Source organism: Phaeoacremonium minimum, assembly GCF_000392275.1.
Source record: "Phaeoacremonium minimum UCRPA7 unplaced genomic scaffold PA7_03_scaffold_39, whole genome shotgun sequence".
Taxonomy (NCBI): Eukaryota; Fungi; Ascomycota; class Sordariomycetes; order Togniniales; family Togniniaceae; genus Phaeoacremonium; species Phaeoacremonium minimum.
The window spans coordinates 729,224-748,032 of NW_006920946.1; the positions used below are offsets into that span (position 1 = coordinate 729,224).

General features: G+C 49.4%; 4 protein-coding genes across 4 annotated transcripts; 3 read left to right on the top strand and 1 right to left on the bottom strand.

The window, feature by feature from the left end:
* Window positions 1–6,761: 6,761 nt before the first annotated feature.
* Window positions 6,762–7,418, top strand: UCRPA7_622 (putative glutathione s- protein; the record flags this gene model as incomplete). Its single annotated transcript, XM_007913216.1, has 1 exon — window positions 6,762–7,418. The coding sequence occupies one exon, from the start codon at window positions 6,762–6,764 to the stop codon at window positions 7,416–7,418; it is 657 nt and encodes a 218-aa protein (XP_007911407.1).
* A 4,197-nt stretch (window positions 7,419–11,615) lies between these two features.
* On the bottom strand, window positions 11,616–12,764 carry UCRPA7_623 (putative chloramphenicol resistance protein; the record flags this gene model as incomplete). Its single annotated transcript, XM_007913217.1, has 1 exon — window positions 11,616–12,764. The coding sequence occupies one exon, from the start codon at window positions 12,762–12,764 to the stop codon at window positions 11,616–11,618; it is 1,149 nt and encodes a 382-aa protein (XP_007911408.1).
* Window positions 12,765–14,968: 2,204 nt separating this feature from the next.
* UCRPA7_624 (putative t-snare protein) lies at window positions 14,969–16,221 on the top strand (the record flags this gene model as incomplete). Its single annotated transcript, XM_007913218.1, has 3 exons — window positions 14,969–15,085; window positions 15,183–15,922; window positions 15,981–16,221. 3 exons carry the CDS (start codon window positions 14,969–14,971, stop codon window positions 16,219–16,221), a joined length of 1,098 nt encoding a protein of 365 aa, XP_007911409.1.
* A 1,085-nt stretch (window positions 16,222–17,306) lies between these two features.
* On the top strand, window positions 17,307–18,809 carry UCRPA7_625 (putative aspartate aminotransferase protein; the record flags this gene model as incomplete). Its single annotated transcript, XM_007913219.1, has 3 exons — window positions 17,307–17,429; window positions 17,497–17,556; window positions 17,739–18,809. 3 exons carry the CDS (start codon window positions 17,307–17,309, stop codon window positions 18,807–18,809), a joined length of 1,254 nt encoding a protein of 417 aa, XP_007911410.1.

The following is an 18,809-nucleotide window of genomic DNA, read 5'->3' on the forward strand; positions in this document are numbered from 1 at the left end:
GTCTCTTTCCAAGATGGAAAAGCAGTTCAGAGATGCGTCTAAGCCTGGTGGCGGGATTGAAGGATCACTTCTGATGGATATTGTCTCGGATGGGCTCCGATAGCTGTAGCAATTACAACGGCGATGGGGATAGCAACCTCCGTAATGCCGACCCCAGGCTAAGCTCTCTAGAGTCGCCACGGCGTGATACTCGCGACACTTCTCTTCCCTATCGCCACTGGAGCTGAGAGAGGCCATCGGTAGTATTGTGGTCGGCTCAGAACCTAAATTTCGTCCACCTCGCCACGTCCGCTCCGAGACGTTCGAGGTAACCATCATGTCGCCAGACTCAAGAGCGTTTATTCTGTTACTGATATCGTTGGCCAGATTAGCGATAGTAGTCCCGGGGGTGTGCAGCTTTTGTTGAAGTTGTTTCAGAAAATGCAGCTCCTCGCCGTGCTTAGTGATGACGTTCGAGACGAGAACCTTTTCTCTCGTGCACTCCAAGCCTGCTCGATTGCAACGCGAGCATGGTACTTGCTTATCACATCTAAGTTTTCGCCGCGTACATCCTGGCCAGAGAGTCAAAGCCAAATCAGTGGACTGGTCCCACTTGAAGGGGGCGTTTATATGCTTGCATGCCTACCTACACAGGCCAGCGGCTGGCGTTGAGTGATCCGTGGGGTCGAGACTTTGTGACGTTGGTGCATGGACGGATACATCGCTCTTCTCAATTACGATACTTAATGCTAATAATAATCATAACATAGGGCAATTGTAGTGTAAGTAGTATGGAAGTCTTCGTTTTGTGAAGCTGCCGGTCTCCGTCGCTACCTACCTACCTGAGGCAGTATTTAAAGGTATCATGAGAAAGCATGTGTCACATCAGATCGCTTGGTTTGCTTATCAGCGCCTTATCAATTCCAACTTGATTGGTCCCTGGAGTTTGCTAAGTAAAAATGGATCTTCCTCCTCTCGAGTCATGAGGCCTAGGATTTGAGGGGGTTGTCTACTTCGCTTTTTTAGTAGACAAATTGGGGATACCCGCTTTACTTATGTACTCTACTAATAGCGATCTCGCCATGCCTCATCCTTGTAGATACAGGCTTTGGCCTAGGCTGGCCCTTGATGCCTCCGAAGACTTCAACGTTTTCATTTTTGGCTCTTCGAACGGCGCAGCAGGGCCTACTGCTGACTAACACCCACTGACATTTACATAGCCAACACACAAAAGGAGCCTCCAGGGCCCAGTAAATACTGAGAACGTAGGGGTAGCCATTCTTTTACTGTAAGTAATAATAGCTAACTTAGCTAAGTGAAGAGAGTGAAAATGGAATTAGTAGCTTCCCGAATCACTATGTTTAATCATTTGGTAGTATTGAAATAGCGGTTCTCTGTACCATTCCTTAAAACAGAATCCTGGATACGTCGCGAGACTAAGTATGGTCAATGCTGAGACGAAACGCTCGTCTTGTGTCGTTTAAACTAAAACTTTTAGGACCGACAATTATGTTTTTCGAGTCGACTTTGAGTCCCGAGAAAAATGATTTTGGTTGTTGATTTTCCAGTCCGGACAATCCGGGGAGCCTATTAATACCTCTCTTTCTGGATACTCAAGTTCAATCAAAGATCTAATTATAATTATTTTAATCAAGTTCCACTATGAATTCAAGTCTCTTGCATGGCCTCGAGTCTCTCAATCTCTTGCCAGATCTCGGGAGTCACCGAAGAGCTAAAATTACGACTGAACTCATTGAGCAAATAGTCGTAGCCTTCATCGGGGACCCAGTTCACCGCAAACCTCGATTCAGATGAGTCTTCTATAGTTTTGATCAGCGGTCTCATAGAGTGAGGCATGTCTGTGGTAAGCTCATTCTTGTACCACCTATATAAGATGATGTGCCGTTAGCTTAGTATCACATTCTTGAATAGGACAGAAATCACATCATATATGGTTACGATTGCTTGAGGGGACTGACTTACGCTGCATAATAAACAATTGCAAGCATGATCCGTGTCTTGTTGGTGAGGTTTGGCATTCCAGCATGCCTAGATACAACAGCCAGAATTAGATGCAGACTCATCATCGACCAGAGATTTTGTGAACCCACCATAATCGTAAATCACGAAGAACAATCGAGCCTTTCTTTATGCTCGGATAGCAAGGCGGTCTGACTTTCCTTCGTTCCTTGAGGTAGTGCTCAGCAATCGACGGATCGCCATTCTTCACATGATAACTTAAATTGGTGTTCTGCGTTCCCAGCCAAAGTTCTGTAGTGCCGTTCTCTGGACCTACATCAACAAGGCAGGTATTGTAAGCAATACCGAAGGTATGCTCTGGATGTTTGCAAAGAATATCAGCATGAACTAGCTGGCGATCGTTGGCGGCTAGTAGTGTGTTGGATCGAAGAAAGTGGACTTCAGGACGAGGACCGAGGATAGCTGACATTACACGGACGGCATGTTTATTGCCATAAATTTCGGGGAAGAACCACTCTGTATAGTACTTGTTAATCGCATCATCCAAAGAACTGATTTGGAAAGACAGAGGAGATAATCTTCAAATACCTGGTTCGATTGGGGGAACCTGGGATAGATTACCACCTTCCATGGCTCCTTTGAGTGAGGCATCTTCATTGAGGTGGCTATAGGCGTCAATATGCATTCGATAATCGAAGTTGCCAAGTGAGGCTTACTTGTAGACTGCCGCCTGTCGATCATTAAGAAGCTTCTCTGTGTCCTTGAGCATCCTCGCATTGAGTTTATCAATGATACCAATCTTAATAGCATTTTCAATTACAACGATACCGTCGATAAAGAAGGCATCCACAGCATCGTAAAACTTTTTGTCACTCATTATGCCGCTGTCGCGCTCTTCAGCCGTGAGGCTGATGACTCGAGGCGCATCGCTTGTTGAGGACTTGGCCATCGAAGTAGCTAAGAAAGAGAATGACTGAATCGTTGTAGATAGGGCTCCGATCTATCGCAGCATAAGGGTATATCAATAGCCACGCGCAACTTCATGGAACAAACTTTCGGTGCAGAATGACTTGCTGCTGTATATGTATGCTGTCATTGCTATGACATTATTTAACAAAATAAAAGTTTCGGCTTAATTTCGAACAACACACCACTGACAGGAAAACAATGCAAAACCAAGAAAAGCCTGTTGTCTAACAAATTGGCCCCGACCCGGATCCGACTTACAAACTCATCCGCCCTGTCAACATTTCTCTCCTTAACGAAAGTACCCAGGGGTGAAAAGACCGACTAGCGTGTCTTGTTGTGGGGCTCGGAGGAGTAATTGATCGGGCCCGATCGTTATCTCATCCGAGATACCTCAATTGTCGTACTGGTGCCCAATAGCAATTTGAGCTATCGACTGACTCTTATTCAATCACTATAAAGATACCATGAGACTAGTAAACACGAGTCGCCAGATATCCAGTTTTTATAGTCCGTAAACCATCCACTTTTCGACCAGCTTCGTTTGAAAGTCTTGTTCACTTTGCATTCCTCTTCGAGAAAGAAAAAGAAAAGCTTATCACTTAATGCTCCTCAATTCAGCTTACTTTGAACCAGTTGAGCAACATGCCTGATCGAGGGCATACATTGGTGTTTCTTGTACTTTTGACGGCAGTCTTCAATGGATGTACACAGGGCTACGACCAAAGCATGATGAACAATCTGAACTTAGTTGATCAATATGTTGATTGTAAGCAGCAAACAACCAGTTACTTAGTTCTTTGCGGCTCATTGACTGACATTTCATCTATCAGACTTCAATCTCGACGACAATATGCTCGGCCTTAACGTTGCAATGATCAATGCAGGCTCGGTTATCGGTGGCTTATTTGCGGGTCAACTTTGTGATAGATGGGGACGGAAGATGGGTATTGCCGCTTCGGCGGTGATCACACTTGTCGCTGTGGCTATTCAAGCATCCGCAACTCATGAAGCGGCTTTCTTAGTGGGAAGAGTCCTGCTCGGCATCTCGATTACTGTCAATGGAACGGCTGCACCGGTCTGGGTGATGGAGATGTCTCATCCTAGATGGAGGGGATTTCTTGGTGGAATGTATATGGCCATTTGGTATTTTGCTGCAATCATCGTATCATGCATTTCTTTGGGGACTTACCAGTTCAACTCGACCTGGGCCTGGCGGGGCCTTGCAGTTGTACATTTGCTCGCTTACCTTCCAACGATGATATCGACTAACTCTCCAGTAGGGCCAAATAGTACCGTCCTTGCTGAGCCTCATGCTTCTTTTTTGGGCACCGGAAAGCCCTAGGTGGCTTATTTCTAAAGATCGTAACGATGAGGCTTTTGACCTGTTGGTCACTTTACACGGAAAAGGGAACGCCGAGGACGCACTTGTGCAGGCAGAGTACAAGGAGATTTGCGACACTCTCCACTTTGAACGAACACGCCCTGGTAGCTTCAAGGCATTGGTTTTCCCAAGTAAGTCTAGAAGCAAAATACCCGGGATCATACCACTGACTCAATCCGTAGGAAGTAATCTTCGCCGTTTTGGAATTGTCATTGCTCTCAATATCTTTGCCCAGGTTACTGGGAGCAACATCGTTTCGTAAGTAAATTCAGCCATGAAATGACTCTTGGTGTTGACTATATGTAGTTCGTATTCTGGCCTCGTTTTCGAAGGTGCCGGAGTCACTGATGTCTACACTCAGATGTGCATTAACATCGGCATCAATGTATTCTGCTTCTTTTGTGCCGTTGCTGGTTGTTTCTCGATTGAAAGGATAGGGAGAAAATCGCTTCTTTGTACGTCACAAACCTTCATTTGACGAGAGATGTCACCCAGTAAGGCCATTTGAGCAATAAACAGCTAACGTGTAGTAGTTTGCGTATCGTGTCTGATGGTGCTACTTCTTGTCATCATTTGCATATTATCAGCACTCTTTGGCGATGGTTCAAACACTTCCGCTTCTTATGGCAATTTGGCAATGATATTTCTTTTCTCAGGAGCGTATGCTCTAGCATTTAACCCTCTTACATTCGTCTATCCAGCTGAGGTCATGAACTTCTCTCAGCGAGCAAAAGGTATAGCAGTTGGTCAGATGGCCTGTTATGCATTCGGGTTTCTCAACCAATATACAACCCCTGTCGCCATGAACAATATTGGGTGGAGATACTACGCGATTAACGCTGCTTGGGACGTTATAATTTGTTTTATCATCTGGTTCTGGTTTGTCGAGACAAAAGGACTGGCTTTGGAAGAGGTGGATCAGTTATTTGACGGAGTAGTGCACACCGAAGGCATACTTATTGGCAACGGTACGAATATCTCCCTAAAATTGGGGGACGACGTAGAAAACTCTCAAACTACTCCTGCCGTCCAGGACAGTATCAAAAAGGAGTAGAAACCCCTGATAATTTAATTAGTAGGCATTAGAGAAGTCGTTGTAATGCCCTTCTATCTCAGCCTTAGCTAATTGACGGACAAGGCCACCATGGAGCACTACAGAGCTTTAGTCAGTGTCCCATGTTTTTAGTCTCTTTAAGTTCTTTCAGTAGTTATTCAGTTGCAAGATTCCCGTTTCAAGGTAGTACGACTCGATTTAGTTATCGTCCAATAAACAACACGGAATATTTTATAGGTATAGAATGCGGGGAAAAATCTAGACGTGAGAAAATATCTTCTAGTGATACACTGATACACCATTGGGGCTTGTTTTCATGATTCCCTTCACAAGCGCGGAAGCTTTGCCTAACACGAGATCTGTGAACATCATTGAGGCACACCACTATGACTTACATTAAAGCTCTTTGACTAAGGGTGTTCAAATCACCATGCTCTGCAGGAATACTATGTGTAACACGAAGGTCTGAGTATCCAAATTGTTGGTACAGGGCTGGGTCCAATACTTTCGTTGGTGAAGTTGTGCGATAGGCCTTGCTATTTAGCAACGGGTTGAAGTATATTGGGAAATTGACCTGAAGATCATACTTGATTGTGTTGATCGGCTGTAACCTTGATCTTAGGTAGCGAGAGCGAAGCATTGTCAGGTCTAGCAATCTGGCATAAGTGATATGCCAAAAGCAAGGAGCGTCCTCAAGAGAAAAGCACTCAAAATATGTTAGAAAAAGAATCTGGCAATATTTCATCGTTTTGGAAGCGCGAACAGGCCCAATTCTAACCCAGACAACTTCAGAATTATGATTAGGAGCGTTATGAGGACAAGGTAACCTGGACGACTTACACTGTTCATAATCATGCTACACGGCAAATTGGGAGCCTTATGTCCCTCCACAGCGACAGCGAATTACTTAGAAAGCAGAGATACTGTCTCTGAGTCCGGACCCGCCGAATAACCCCTTCCGTAATTTCGCTGCCCCGGATTACTCCCAAAAGAGAAGTGGAGACATTTCGAGTTCGGACCTGCCGAGTGTCCCGCTCCGTCATACTTCTTTCTACCCTTAATTAACAAGGGCCTGTTTACCACCAATGTGCCTACGTAGCCCTGGCACTCACCTGGTTGGGCGTTTGCATTATGAGCCGCGCTGTAGTTGGAATGAATTATCAGTTTCCAATGTACCCCACTTGCTTCGTAATAGCTGTGCCCTCGCTACTCGGCCATACTTGGTAGACATGGGAGTGCGTTTGCGACGCTATACCAATGCTCCTACTTAAGAGTACTGTGTGCTGTCCTAGAAGTGCAGTACCAAAATCCATCAGATTCAATCAGAGAATTGTCGAGTCTCTTATCTCTATTCACCATCCCCGCATACCAACCCTACGCCTCCTTTAGTCCAGCAACATGTCTCTCAAGCCGATCACTCTATGGGCGCACGACAGTGGCCCCAATGCCTGGAAGGTGGCAATTATTCTTGAGGAGCTTGATGTCCCTTATACGGTCAAGTTCCTGGAATTCCCGGACATGAAGAAGGAGCCGTACGTGTCTATTAACCCCAACGGCCGAGTGCCTGCAATCCAGGACCCGAATACAGGCACGACGCTGTGGGAGTCAGGCGCTATATTCGAATACTTGATCGAAATCTACGACAAGAAAAATAAGATCAGCTTCGCCCCAGGAGTCAGAGAGTACTATGAAGCAAAGCAGTGGCTGTACTACCAAGTGTCAGGCCAGGGCCCGTACTTTGGGCAGGCCATATGGTTCACCGTCTACCACCCTGAGAAGCTTCCCGGAGTTGTCGACCGCTACATCAATGAGATCATTCGCGTATCCGGTGTCCTAAACCGCGTCCTAGAAGACAGGGAATTCCTCGTCGGCGGCAAGTACAGCTATGCCGATGCGGCGTTCGTGACGTGGTACATCGTTATGCGCCTTTTCGCTGATAGGGTCAACTTTGAAGCGGATTTCCCCTTCCTTCACGCCTGGCTGGAGCGTATGAAAGCCCGTCCAGCTATTGCAAAGGTTCTAAAGGATCGCGAAGCCGCTATGGAGGCCAAGTAAGAGCATGTCGGGGCGGGGAGGTTTCTCTGCCGAGGTCGATTCTGCCTTTGGGTTCAAGGTGAAGTCCCTACTGGATGCCAGCCAAACAGAGCAGTCTTCATCGTGTCGAAATACTATATACATGATGTTTAGAGATAATAAATCCAAAATCTCGTTTCATCGGATTTTTAGTCTGTTCAGCTTCCTGTATTAGCATTATGGAGAAAATGGCACACTATTTTCGGCTCGTGAATCGTCTCATACTATTCTATGAATCCCCACTAAACGAACTGACGCTATCAGAGGATTTGCGAGTACGGGAGACACATTTCCGTTCCTAACTCTAATACTAATGACGACATCTGAGGAATTCGGTAAAAGGAAGCTGTTTAAAGCCTTCGAGGGCAGAAGTCACAACGCACATTCAAGGTAAATCTATCACATGTGGTCGCATAGCCCTGGAAGCAAACAGGAATTGGACTCTTCATGAATGCGCTACTCTGCTTTCCAAAATAGTCAACGATGGTTGTGCAACTTAATTACTTAAGTTTCTCGCAAAGTCCAGCGATCCTTTTCATAGCAAAAAGCCCCGTAATTACGTCGTCATAATCTCTACGGTCGGAGTACCGAAGACTTGGATAGCCTCCTTTGCTTTGTTGTTTAAGTTGTTGCAAATGTGATTCATCCGTCTAGATTCCTCTGACTGTGAGTATGTGCTTTGATCCCTGGCAAGTGTTTCGAGCAGGTGTAGAAATGGCTTTACGAGATGAAGATCCGAATGCGCTTCTGGCGACGTAGGGTTCCAGGTGATGTTGTAAAGTATGCTACTAGCTGCGGCGAAAAAGGCATGAAGAAGCATCCTGTCATGAGTTAGAAAAAAGACTTAGAACCTGTTTGTTTTTTTGGCGGCTAGTTACCAGACACAAGCGCAATCTCCATGAGGTATCACTCCGAGGAGACGGATTGCTTTGCGTAACTCAGCAAGGCATTCACTTCCTGACGGCAGTAATGGCTCTGTCTGACTTGATTCTTGATCGGAGAAAGGTCGTGTTGTAGGGGGTAAATGGCGATCAATCATCGTCAAGCAGTGAATGTATGTGAGTCGTAGAACGACCTTGTGTATCATCTCGTCTGAAAGTTTGCATCCCGATAATATTTCGGACTCCTCTGGTAGTTCCGGCTGTGCAATAGACTTCCAGTACGACAATGCAGAAAACAATTCTTGTGCCGCGATCGCTCTTTGTAGCTCCGATTGTCGCCTCGCCTGGATTGAATACAGCTGTTTGTACACTTGCCCCTGAATAACTGCAAGTCCTATGCGATAGTTGAGTAGGTTCACGGCACAGGACTCAATCGCATGGTCTGAAATCGCAAAACGCTTTTTTGAAGGTAGTTGGACATCCATGTCGTCGTCATCTTGACTAAAGGGTCGCTTTAAGCGTAGACTAATATCCTTGTCAAGAATGTAGGCTATCCAGAAGACCCGTCTTCGTTGTTCAGCTTGTGATGTCGTAAGGCTTGAATTGGAACACTCTCTGTGCATGTTCATATTCTGTGCCAATCGTAGGGCGGCAGCCGTTAGCACTGAGGATGGTTCTGGATTTGGTGTCCCTTGAAGGATGCTAGCCATTCCTACCAGAGCCTGGACAGCAGAAAGACTACGGTAAGAAAAGCTCAGGTCGGGAACAACAGATAGCGCGTTTTGGAAGTAACCACCAGCTTGAGTATTCGCATGTGTTGGGTCATGTGTACGTACAGCTCGGAGACGATAAGCCAATGATAACACAACATTTATACACGCCCACCAGCCAGGATCACCAGGATTGGAAGTTTCGTATTTGACTTGGAACTCTAGTAGAAAGTCTTCCTCATCAAAGATGGGGAGGAACTTATTATAGCTGGTGAACGTTTCCTTCACCAACTCAAGAGCGGCTGCCTTCGTGGGAAGCTGCTGAGCAACTGGCAGAGAAATTGATCCTAGGTCTGGAGTGGTATACCGACGGAGACTACGAGCCAAATGATCTTTTGTACTCTCGAGTCTGGTCAAATCGCTTTCTCCGTGGTTATGTGTTTGAAGAGCGATCGTGAGGTCATCAGTATTGCTCGTTTCCTGGATAGATGACAATGGTGACGGCGTTGTTAGTATCCATGAATTACTTTCAGTGTAAGGTCCTCTCAGCGCCTCTTCATAAGGTGATGGCCTATATATCGCTTGCTCTTCAGACGAACTGTCGGTGCCAGGCACAGTCAACTTCCTCGACCACTTGTCTCCTAAAAGCCCTTCCATTTTCGAAAGTCTTTCCTCAAGCTGTCCAATATATCTGAACCTATTGGACGGTAGAATCAGGCGGTTAGTAAAGGCATGAATCTCAACCGGAGTAGGAGCTAACCCAGGTGGTCTTCGAGGTTTCCTCCTCGTTACGGTCGGCGTAAACTGGCAACTTATGCCATATTTGGTGCACTGAGCGCACCCTTGTGCGGTCGGTTCACAGCGGATCTTTTTCTTTCGACACGTGTCACAAGCCTTGTCAAATCGTGTCAGAAGAAGCAAACATTAGATCCTCGAATCGACTCACACGTATAATGACTTGCCGCCGCTGCTCCAGAGCACTGGGCTGGAATCCAACATCCGTATTTGGCTCCATAGCCTGCTGCTTGATATTATCGTAGACTGACAATATTTGCAATATATTTGCAGTGAAAGCCAGTTTTCTTTGGTTTCCTACTTCATCAAAGGCGGGTCACAAGGGCCCGATCAGCTCGCTGCGGGATCACATGATTAAAGGAACGAATATTACAAATCAAATCTCTTAGTCACTGTGATGCTCAAGGACAAGACTAGCTGTATATAACGAAAGTTTTATAACATTTCGAATAATTATAGCAGATTTATAGTTCTTATAAACGCTTAGGACACTGGTATAATCATAGTGATCATCGAATAAATCCTGTGACACTGTTGATGGACGGTTCAAATAGTCAGAGAAGCCGCCTTCTTCTTTCTGGCTATATCCCGCATTTTCTATTTGATGCGACGCATTGCGGTGCGTCGTATTCTATCAAACGTTCACCACGCCTTCCCTTCGTTTTAGCCAAGATCTCGCTCCTGTTAAATGTTCATCAAGCCTCTTTCTGCGGTATGAAAAAGGGCTCATATGATCGTTCATTGGGCTTTCTGTCAAGCGCCCAGCTAGAAGAAGCTTGAGTGAATACGCCTGTCAACAAAGATTACAGGCGCTGGCCGGCAACGATTCAGCCGCCATGGCTCTGCTGCTCTGGGAGCGATGCGTAACCCAAAAGTCCGAGCATGAGCTAGGTCCAGTGCTGAAGCAGGATTAGTGGGCGAGGCAGTGCTAGTGAGCCTTGCTGCCTGGCAGTTCCGCTTGTTTTTAAAAAGCATCTCACCTACACCCATCGAAGTAAAGCCAAGCATTTCTTCCCATCTCCTTAGCACTACACTAATCAATTCGCAACACCAATTGCACATCGAGAAGAACACGAGACTACGAAAACGAGACTACGAGAACAATGGTAAGAGTTAAGAAAAGGAATCCCTTATTTTCACATCTTGCATCAATTGTCTAATTGGCGAAAAACCTCGTAGGAAGCCGACAAGAAGCCGCAAGATGGAACGAGCTCAGATACAGCAGTTTTCAAACCCGGTAACGCTGTCGGGCTAATCATGTTCAAGATCTTGACCGGTGTCTGCGTCAACGCCTTCCTCTGGGCCGGATGCCGAGAGATACACTCTTCCTGGGTCGTTTTTTTCATCCTCATGATCAACTCCATTTCGGTCTTGCTACCCATCTATCGCCAGCTGTGGACCTCATCGGGCACCCCACAAGCACAGAGGTGGCGATACTCGCGCGAAGATGCTGTTGATTTTCTTATCTATCACTTTTTGATGATGAGTTCAGCCTTCGTTTTCACGTGGGTCACATACCAGCCTGGCCAAATCCCCTGGTCTTCCATCAGCCTTTTGCTGAGCTTCATTGGAACCCTCATGTCCTTCCTGGCCCATAAGACGCCTAAGCCAGAAGGCCTCCCAGTGGCAGAGGAGCCTAAGAGAGGTTAATCACAACAGGGAACTCAAATTGAGTATAATGCTTGTAAATAGTATTTCATTATATTAGCACCTCATCCGTCATGTAACAAATTCAGACGCAGCCTGGATATCATTCTACCGTCCAATAACGCCAAGTATACAGTCATTCCATCTCAAGAAGTTGCTACCGCCGCCGCCGCAGCCTTTTCACTTGCCTTCTTCTCCTTCCGCTTCTGATTCCTCGCCCTCCTCTCCGCCCTCCACTGCATGCCGTACTTCGTTGAAATCCAGAGAATAGGAGAGAACACGAGGGCTAGCAGTGGGAAGAACGTGAAAGTCCAGCCTCTACCCATACCCTTGATCATACTCTCCACAACAGACGTCGCCACCGCCCCGAGACAGCAACGGACGAAATTGTTCGCTGCTACAGCCGTGGCAGGCGCCTCAGGGTACAGGTCTACAATGAGCGTATTCAGAATGCCGAACGAGCCGGTCACGCACATGCCAATGATGAACTGCAGGACAAGAGGCGCTGCGATGCTTGGCTCCATTTCCAGGACCCAGCCGTATATGATTGTCGCGACGATACCGAGGGAGATGGTGGGATACACTGTCTGGATGCGCGCCTTCTCGATGGGAAACTTGGACAAGTCATCGCCCCGCTTGAGATTGATGGTGAAGCCGATCTTCCGTGCGGTACGGCGGTAATTCCAGTCGAGGATATATCCTTGGCTGATGGCGGCGATGCAGCATCCGACTCCGTACGGTAGGTAGCAGAGACCAAGCTCAAGGTCATTGTAGTGATAAATCTCGGCAAATTGTGTAGACATCGTGGCGACCATTGTGATGAAGATGAGATATAGTAGAGCGTTATAGAAGAGGATGATTCCAACTTGCTTCTCGCAGATGACAGCAAGAGATCGCAGTGGGTTAGGGAATCTTAGCTTCTGTTTCCGCACCGCACGCTCCCTTTGAGGCTGGTGGCGGAAGCGCATGTAGTCAATGAGGGTCATGTTCCACCCTTGAGGAGGGATAGAGCCATTGCCCACGACATTCCGGCAAGTCTCTGGTACGGAGAGTGTGTATGGAATTATCCATATGACGGTGAATATGGCGCAAAACCAGAATATGGCTCTCCAGCCAAGGTATTCTGAGAGTATTCCACCGAGGACAGGACTCAATGCCGGACCAATGTTGATGCCAGCTCCTACAATGCCCATGTATTTGCCACGTTCTCCACTGGTGGACACATCGGCCACAACAGCGTAACCAAGGGCGAGAGTCCCGCTACTGCCACCACTTTGAAGACACCGTAACACCATAAGGGCAGGATAGCTAGTCTGCAAAGCCAGCCCAATGTTGGCAACGATGTAGATGGTAAACGCTATGATGAACGCGGGACGCCTTCCGGCCAAATCACCCAGGTCACCGAAGATTGTTGGCGCGATGGCTTGGAAGATCTGGTATGTAGTAAGGGTTAAGTTGATAAGAGACGTCGAAACACCAAGGTCCCTGGAGATTGGAACCAGAGCTGGGAAGTAGATGTTGGCCGTCATGGGAGAGACGAAGCTCGAAAAGGCTACCATCGCGATGATCCATCGCCTCATGCCTCTCGAGAAGACGCTGTATGCTGGCCCGCTTGACACTCTCGCCAGGCTTTCCGGGTCAGTACTGCTCGGCTGAGAATTCGAGCTGGATGGCTCATCTTCCAAGTCTTCTTGGGTAGTATCTGCACACAGAACCCCATTTAGGTCCTTGTCGTCCGGCAGAGCACTTGGATGAGGCTCGGCAGATACGCCAGCGCTAGCATCTGGCGTCGAGGAGACATGACTGAGTGGTTGGGACATGAGGAAAGAGTTCACGTGCGGCTCATTGAAGCGAGAAAGGAGAAGTGACCCCTTTCAAGGCTTATGAATGATCCAGGATACGGAATGACAGAATGGCTGGACGTACGCCTTCCAAGAAATGCAATAGTTACAGAAGCCATTGACCCTCCAAAAACAGCGCTTGCAATGTTTTTAAAGAAGATGTCATTGGAACGTTAGGTGCGAGCTACGGAGAGTAGCCCCTGCAAATTCTGAGTTATTCCCGTTGCGGTGGGCGTTTTATCCAGGACCCATCCGTTGCGATTCGGCACCGAAAACCGGTGAACGGCTTCACACGCACTGGGAAACATTAGCATTCGACAAATGAGGCATCTCCTAAAGACAAGCTCAAACTCATGCATTAGTTATCTCTTCAGCCCAATCAAGCTTCTGGAATTGACGACAAGCAAGGCCTGCGATCGGTCCTCGCCTGCGGTATCGGCTGCCGGTTGCTCAGGGGGCTAAAACGGCATCGGCGCGCCGGTATAGCATGGCGTAGCCTCCAATGATGGGGCCGGCAAATCCGATACTGCCTGGAGATCCACTTTTCCCCTGCCAAATGGCATCCACCTCTTCCCACCTGTCCTTGAGAGCTGACTGTCATGTGGCTGTGTAAGTCATTGTAGTTGCAATGGACAAGGAGTTTTGCTTTCAATTATGAGAACTTTGTTTGAGCTAGGTCTTTTATTCAAGTTGACTTTCAGAGTAGCCTGCCTCTAGCCCAGCCATGCGAGTACATAATATTGCCGGATGGCCTCCTTATAATTTTGAATAATAGACACAATAGACAGTTGGTAAACCATGACCATATTAGCTGGCTTAATAGCTCCAAGGAGCTTCTTACTTGAAATAGCGTATTACCTCAGATTGAATACAAAGAGTAAACTGTTCTGAAGAATATGAACCTGTTTTTACCCTCTGCCTGTTGCATCTCTAGGTGCCTTTGGCGAGATAAGCGAAAGCCAGTTATAAGCCAGTTGTCCTACCAACAGTCATGTTGGTTTTCAATCTCTGCTGTCGCCTACAATCATTCCATTTCTCTGGCATGATTACTTCTAAGGAGGATCCATTGAGCCACTCGGCATGGAGAAGCTATAGATATACTGTGCTGCAACCAGGCTCTGGTCAGCTAGAGGTCACGACCCTGCAACACTTGGAAGGAAGTCGAATAGCGAAGCTCTCTTCGGCGAGCTTCTCCGTCATTTCTAGCACGAAGCGGAGAACACCTTAAGCTCTACGATAGCACTGATAACAGATGAAGGCCTATGATATCATGATCTTGTCAATAGAAAGTAGAAGTGCTTGCTAGCTCAGGGTACGTACGAGCCTTCTTTGCTGATGTCCGCTTACCCACTGCATGTAGATTATCTTTTATTTTCATTGGGTAAATTTCGGCGCCACAGATGAGCCTGAATGCAAGCCACAAACCGCCCTCTGTCCCTGTAGCTTTAGCCACAATCCGGCTGGTCCGTGCGCTCAATGCTGCCATGTCCAAACTGTCTTTATTGCTCCAGCCAAATGCCAGCAGGTTTAAGCCTGGCAGCATCGAGGCATAGGAAGAAAATGACGAGCGCCGGTCCAGAGGCATCATTTCGATGACCCGGTAGCTTTCCAATCCCGCAGCATACCGTGATTCGATCATTACGGCGCCCGAGTCCACCATGTCGGACCTGACCGAGGAGTTTGACCTGCTCCTGAAGCAGCGCGAAGCTCCCCCGACCAGGAAGAGCTTCAGCGTTGATCAGATCGAAGAGTTCCTAAAGAAAGCATACACGATTGTTAGTTCCTGGAGCTTCCCGAGTCGCACCCTCGAGACGGATTCAGTCCGGGCCGATCTTCAAGATCGACTTAGCTAACTGACAAATGCTGCCCTAGAATGAAAACATCACCGACCTCCACACCAAGCTCTCCTCCATACGGCAAGCCTACCTTTCCACCGCCGCGCCTCGCAAGACACAGCTCGCCCGCAAAGGGCAGCCAGCCCCCACGCAGCCGACGCACCTCACCGACCGCGAGCGGGAAGAGATCGACGCACAGGCGAAGATCGTGCTGCGCGAGCTCAATGCCTCGATCCACGTCCTCACAGCCGAGGAGTCGCGGCGGCAGGCGACCGCCGCCGCCGTGTTGAAGCAGAAGTACGGGCGAGGCATCGGCGCCGCGCTGGGCGGCTGGGCGGCTGGCGGGCTTGGCGGCACGGGCAAGAGCGCAGAGTACCAGGTGGCCGAGGAGGGCGAGAAGCAGGTCTCGGCGCACCGGGAGAGTGTTATGTGGTTCTTGCGCCAGCGACTGCAGACGGTGGTCACGCTGCAGCAGGGGATGATGGAGACGCGGCTCACGAGGGAGATGGAGAAGAATAGGAGCGTGTTGGCGAAGACGAGGCCGCAGGGTCTGCCGGTGGGCTTTGAAGACTTCCCCGATGGAGGTATGGCAACATCACCGCAAAGTGATAGGAGGACCAGCGGCGGTGCCTGGCAGCAGTCGCGTGGGGCGGCGTTGGAAGAGGAGGACAACCAGAGACGGGCAGGGGATGATCTCACGGACGAGCAGCGGCAGATGTTTGAGCAGGACAATAGGGACATGCTGAAGCACTACCAGACTACGCTGGACAAAGTCAGGTAGGTTGGGATATCAAGTAACTCTACCTTGGTCGATAAAGCTAATGACAATTTGCAGGACGGCAGAGAAATCTCTCCTGGAAATCTCAGAGCTACAGGGAATGCTGGTCAACAATCTTGCCATGCAGTCGGCACACATCGATCAGCTCGTGGCGGATTCTCTCAATACGACGGAGAACGTGGGAGGCGGAAACAAGCAGCTGAAGAAGGCGACGGAACGGTCACGACCGGCGCAATGGACATTCTATGCGGCCAGCGGATTATGCGCAACCCTCATCATATGGGATCTTATATTCTAGTGCTAGGATATAGGGCTAGAGTTAATACAAGCAGCCTTGACAAGCGCGGCTTCCATCATCAGTTTTGAATCGACTTGATGCGACGGACTTACAGCGTCCTTGTGCTCTCACGAATGGACTGGTGCGTCTCGCTGGGGCTGCCGCCACGTGCCTGCTGCAGTGAGGCTATCGGCACTGCTGTGATGTTTCTTTTTTAGGCTCAATCAATCGAAAGTGCTATTTATCTACGATTAACTGCCCAAGATGGCTATACCAGCTATCTATCAACATGCTCGATAGTCAAGCGACCGTTTCTTGTGACGGGCCTGAACTGCTCGATTGGTGTGTTTAGGCGATTGTCGCACCGGACCCGACTCTTGCAAATGCCTCGGCCAAAGCTGGTCGGGGAGGCCCGCAGGGGTTCTGTCGGCCAGCGGCAACTGGCTGAAGTGCCTCCTCATTCACATGCAGCTGGAGCAGCCACCCCGTAATTCGGGCTGGCACGGGCCTGTGCAGCAAGCCCGGCAATGACATAACATTGGGACACCACCCTCATACATAAGACAGACACCTACCTACCTTAGTAGTGACTTGTAGTAAGATTCAAGCCCTTTTCGAATATTGACAGTCATAGACTTGCTCCCGGAGAGTTGTTGTTCTGTTTGTTGTCACATTGCCCAGCCTCTCTTCATACACTACGGACACACTGTCCGAGAACACCCGCACCATCAGTCTCAGGGCGCATTCTGTTGCATAACAATCGTCCTACCGCCGGGCCAGAGGAGTAATTCAGGCGCTCTCATTCGCTGCGACCGCTGAGCCTTCCCCGAATTCTGGGGAGTCATAGGTGCGGATCACACGGTGGCTGCGCTGGGGAAAGCCTGATTGACAGTGGGCGGAGGAGACCCGACCTCGACGCTAACAGCTACACCAGCACCACTTGCAGCAGCTTGGCTAAGGTAGAGGGGTCACACAGTCGCGGGGCAGCAACAGCAAGCAGCTTGCTTAAAATGGCGTCCTCCAAGCCTCAAACCACCTCACCTTCACCATCCTCCTCCTCCTCCTCCGCATCCGCAACCGCGAGAATACGGAACATCGCAAACCACATGGCGTCCCCCGTAGCACCCACGAGCTTCCCGGCCGAGGCCGTGCCCCAGGCCCCCGAAGACCCTCTCTTTGGGCTGATGCGCGCCTACAGGGCAGACGAGAGCCCGGATAAAGTTGACCTGGTATGTTGGATGTTTGCTGTGGACACAGCTCGACTCACTGGATCATGGGAGCTGACTTGCAATTGAGGGTATTGGAGCATACCGCGACAACAATGCAAAGCCTTGGGTTCTCCCCGTAGTAAAGAAGGTAAGCTGGGCCTCTCTTCTCTTCGTCTTTCTATTTCCCGATCCCCGGTCAATTGCCCCTGTATGAGTGTATGAAGCCATCTCGAGCCCCTCCATGACCCCGCCATCACCAACTGCACACTCTGCTTCAGCCATCTCTCCATACAAAGACAGACAAGCTGACCACGTATCTCTGCGATCCAGGCCGACGACATCATCCGCAACGATCCCAATCTGAATCACGAATATGCTCCCATCGCCGGTATTCCCGCCTTCACAAGCAAGGCCTGCGAGCTCATCATCGGCAGCTCCTCTCCCGCCCTGGCCGAGAAGCGGGTGACATCTGTTCAGACCATCTCCGGCACGGGCGCCGTCCATCTCGGCGCTCTCTTCCTGGCCAAGTTCTACAAGGGCAACAGAACCATCTACCTCTCGAACCCGACATGGGCCAACCACAACCAGATCTTCACCAACGTGGGCCTGCCCATTGCGCAATACCCGTACTTTGACAAGAAGACCAAGGGGCTGGACTTTGAGGGCATGAAGAAGGCCATCAACGACGCCCCCGAGCGAAGCGTCATCCTCCTTCACGCCTGTGCACACAACCCAACCGGCGTTGACCCTACGTTCGAGCAGTGGAAGGAGATCGCAGCCGTGATGCGCGCCAAGAAGCACTTCCCCTTCTTCGACTGCGCCTACCAGGGCTTTGCCTCAGGCGACCTGGACCGCGACGCCGGCGCCCTGCAGTACTTCATCGAGCAGGGCTTCGAGCTGCTCGTGTGCCAGTCCTTCGCCAAGAACTTCGGCCTGTACGGCGAGCGCGCGGGCTGCTTCCACTTCGTGACGGCGCCCGCGCCCGACGCCCAGGAGACCATCTCGCGCATCGCCTCGCAGCTGGCCATCCTGCAGCGCTCCGAGATCTCGAACCCGCCCATCTACGGCGCGCGCGTCGTGGCCGCCGTGCTCAACGACGACGCGCTCATGGCCGAGTGGAAGGAGAACCTGCAGACCATGTCCGGCCGCATCATCGACATGCGCAAGACGCTGCGCGCCAAGCTCGAGGAGCTCGGCACCCCGGGCTCGTGGAACCACATCACCGACCAGATCGGCATGTTTAGCTTCACGGGCCTGAGCGAAGCGCAGGTCCTGGCGCTGCGCGAGCAGTTCCACGTCTACATGACTAAGAACGGTCGTATCAGCATGGCGGGTCTGAATACACGGAATGTGGAATACTTCGCCAAAGCTGTGGATAAGATCGTGCGGGAGGTGAAATAG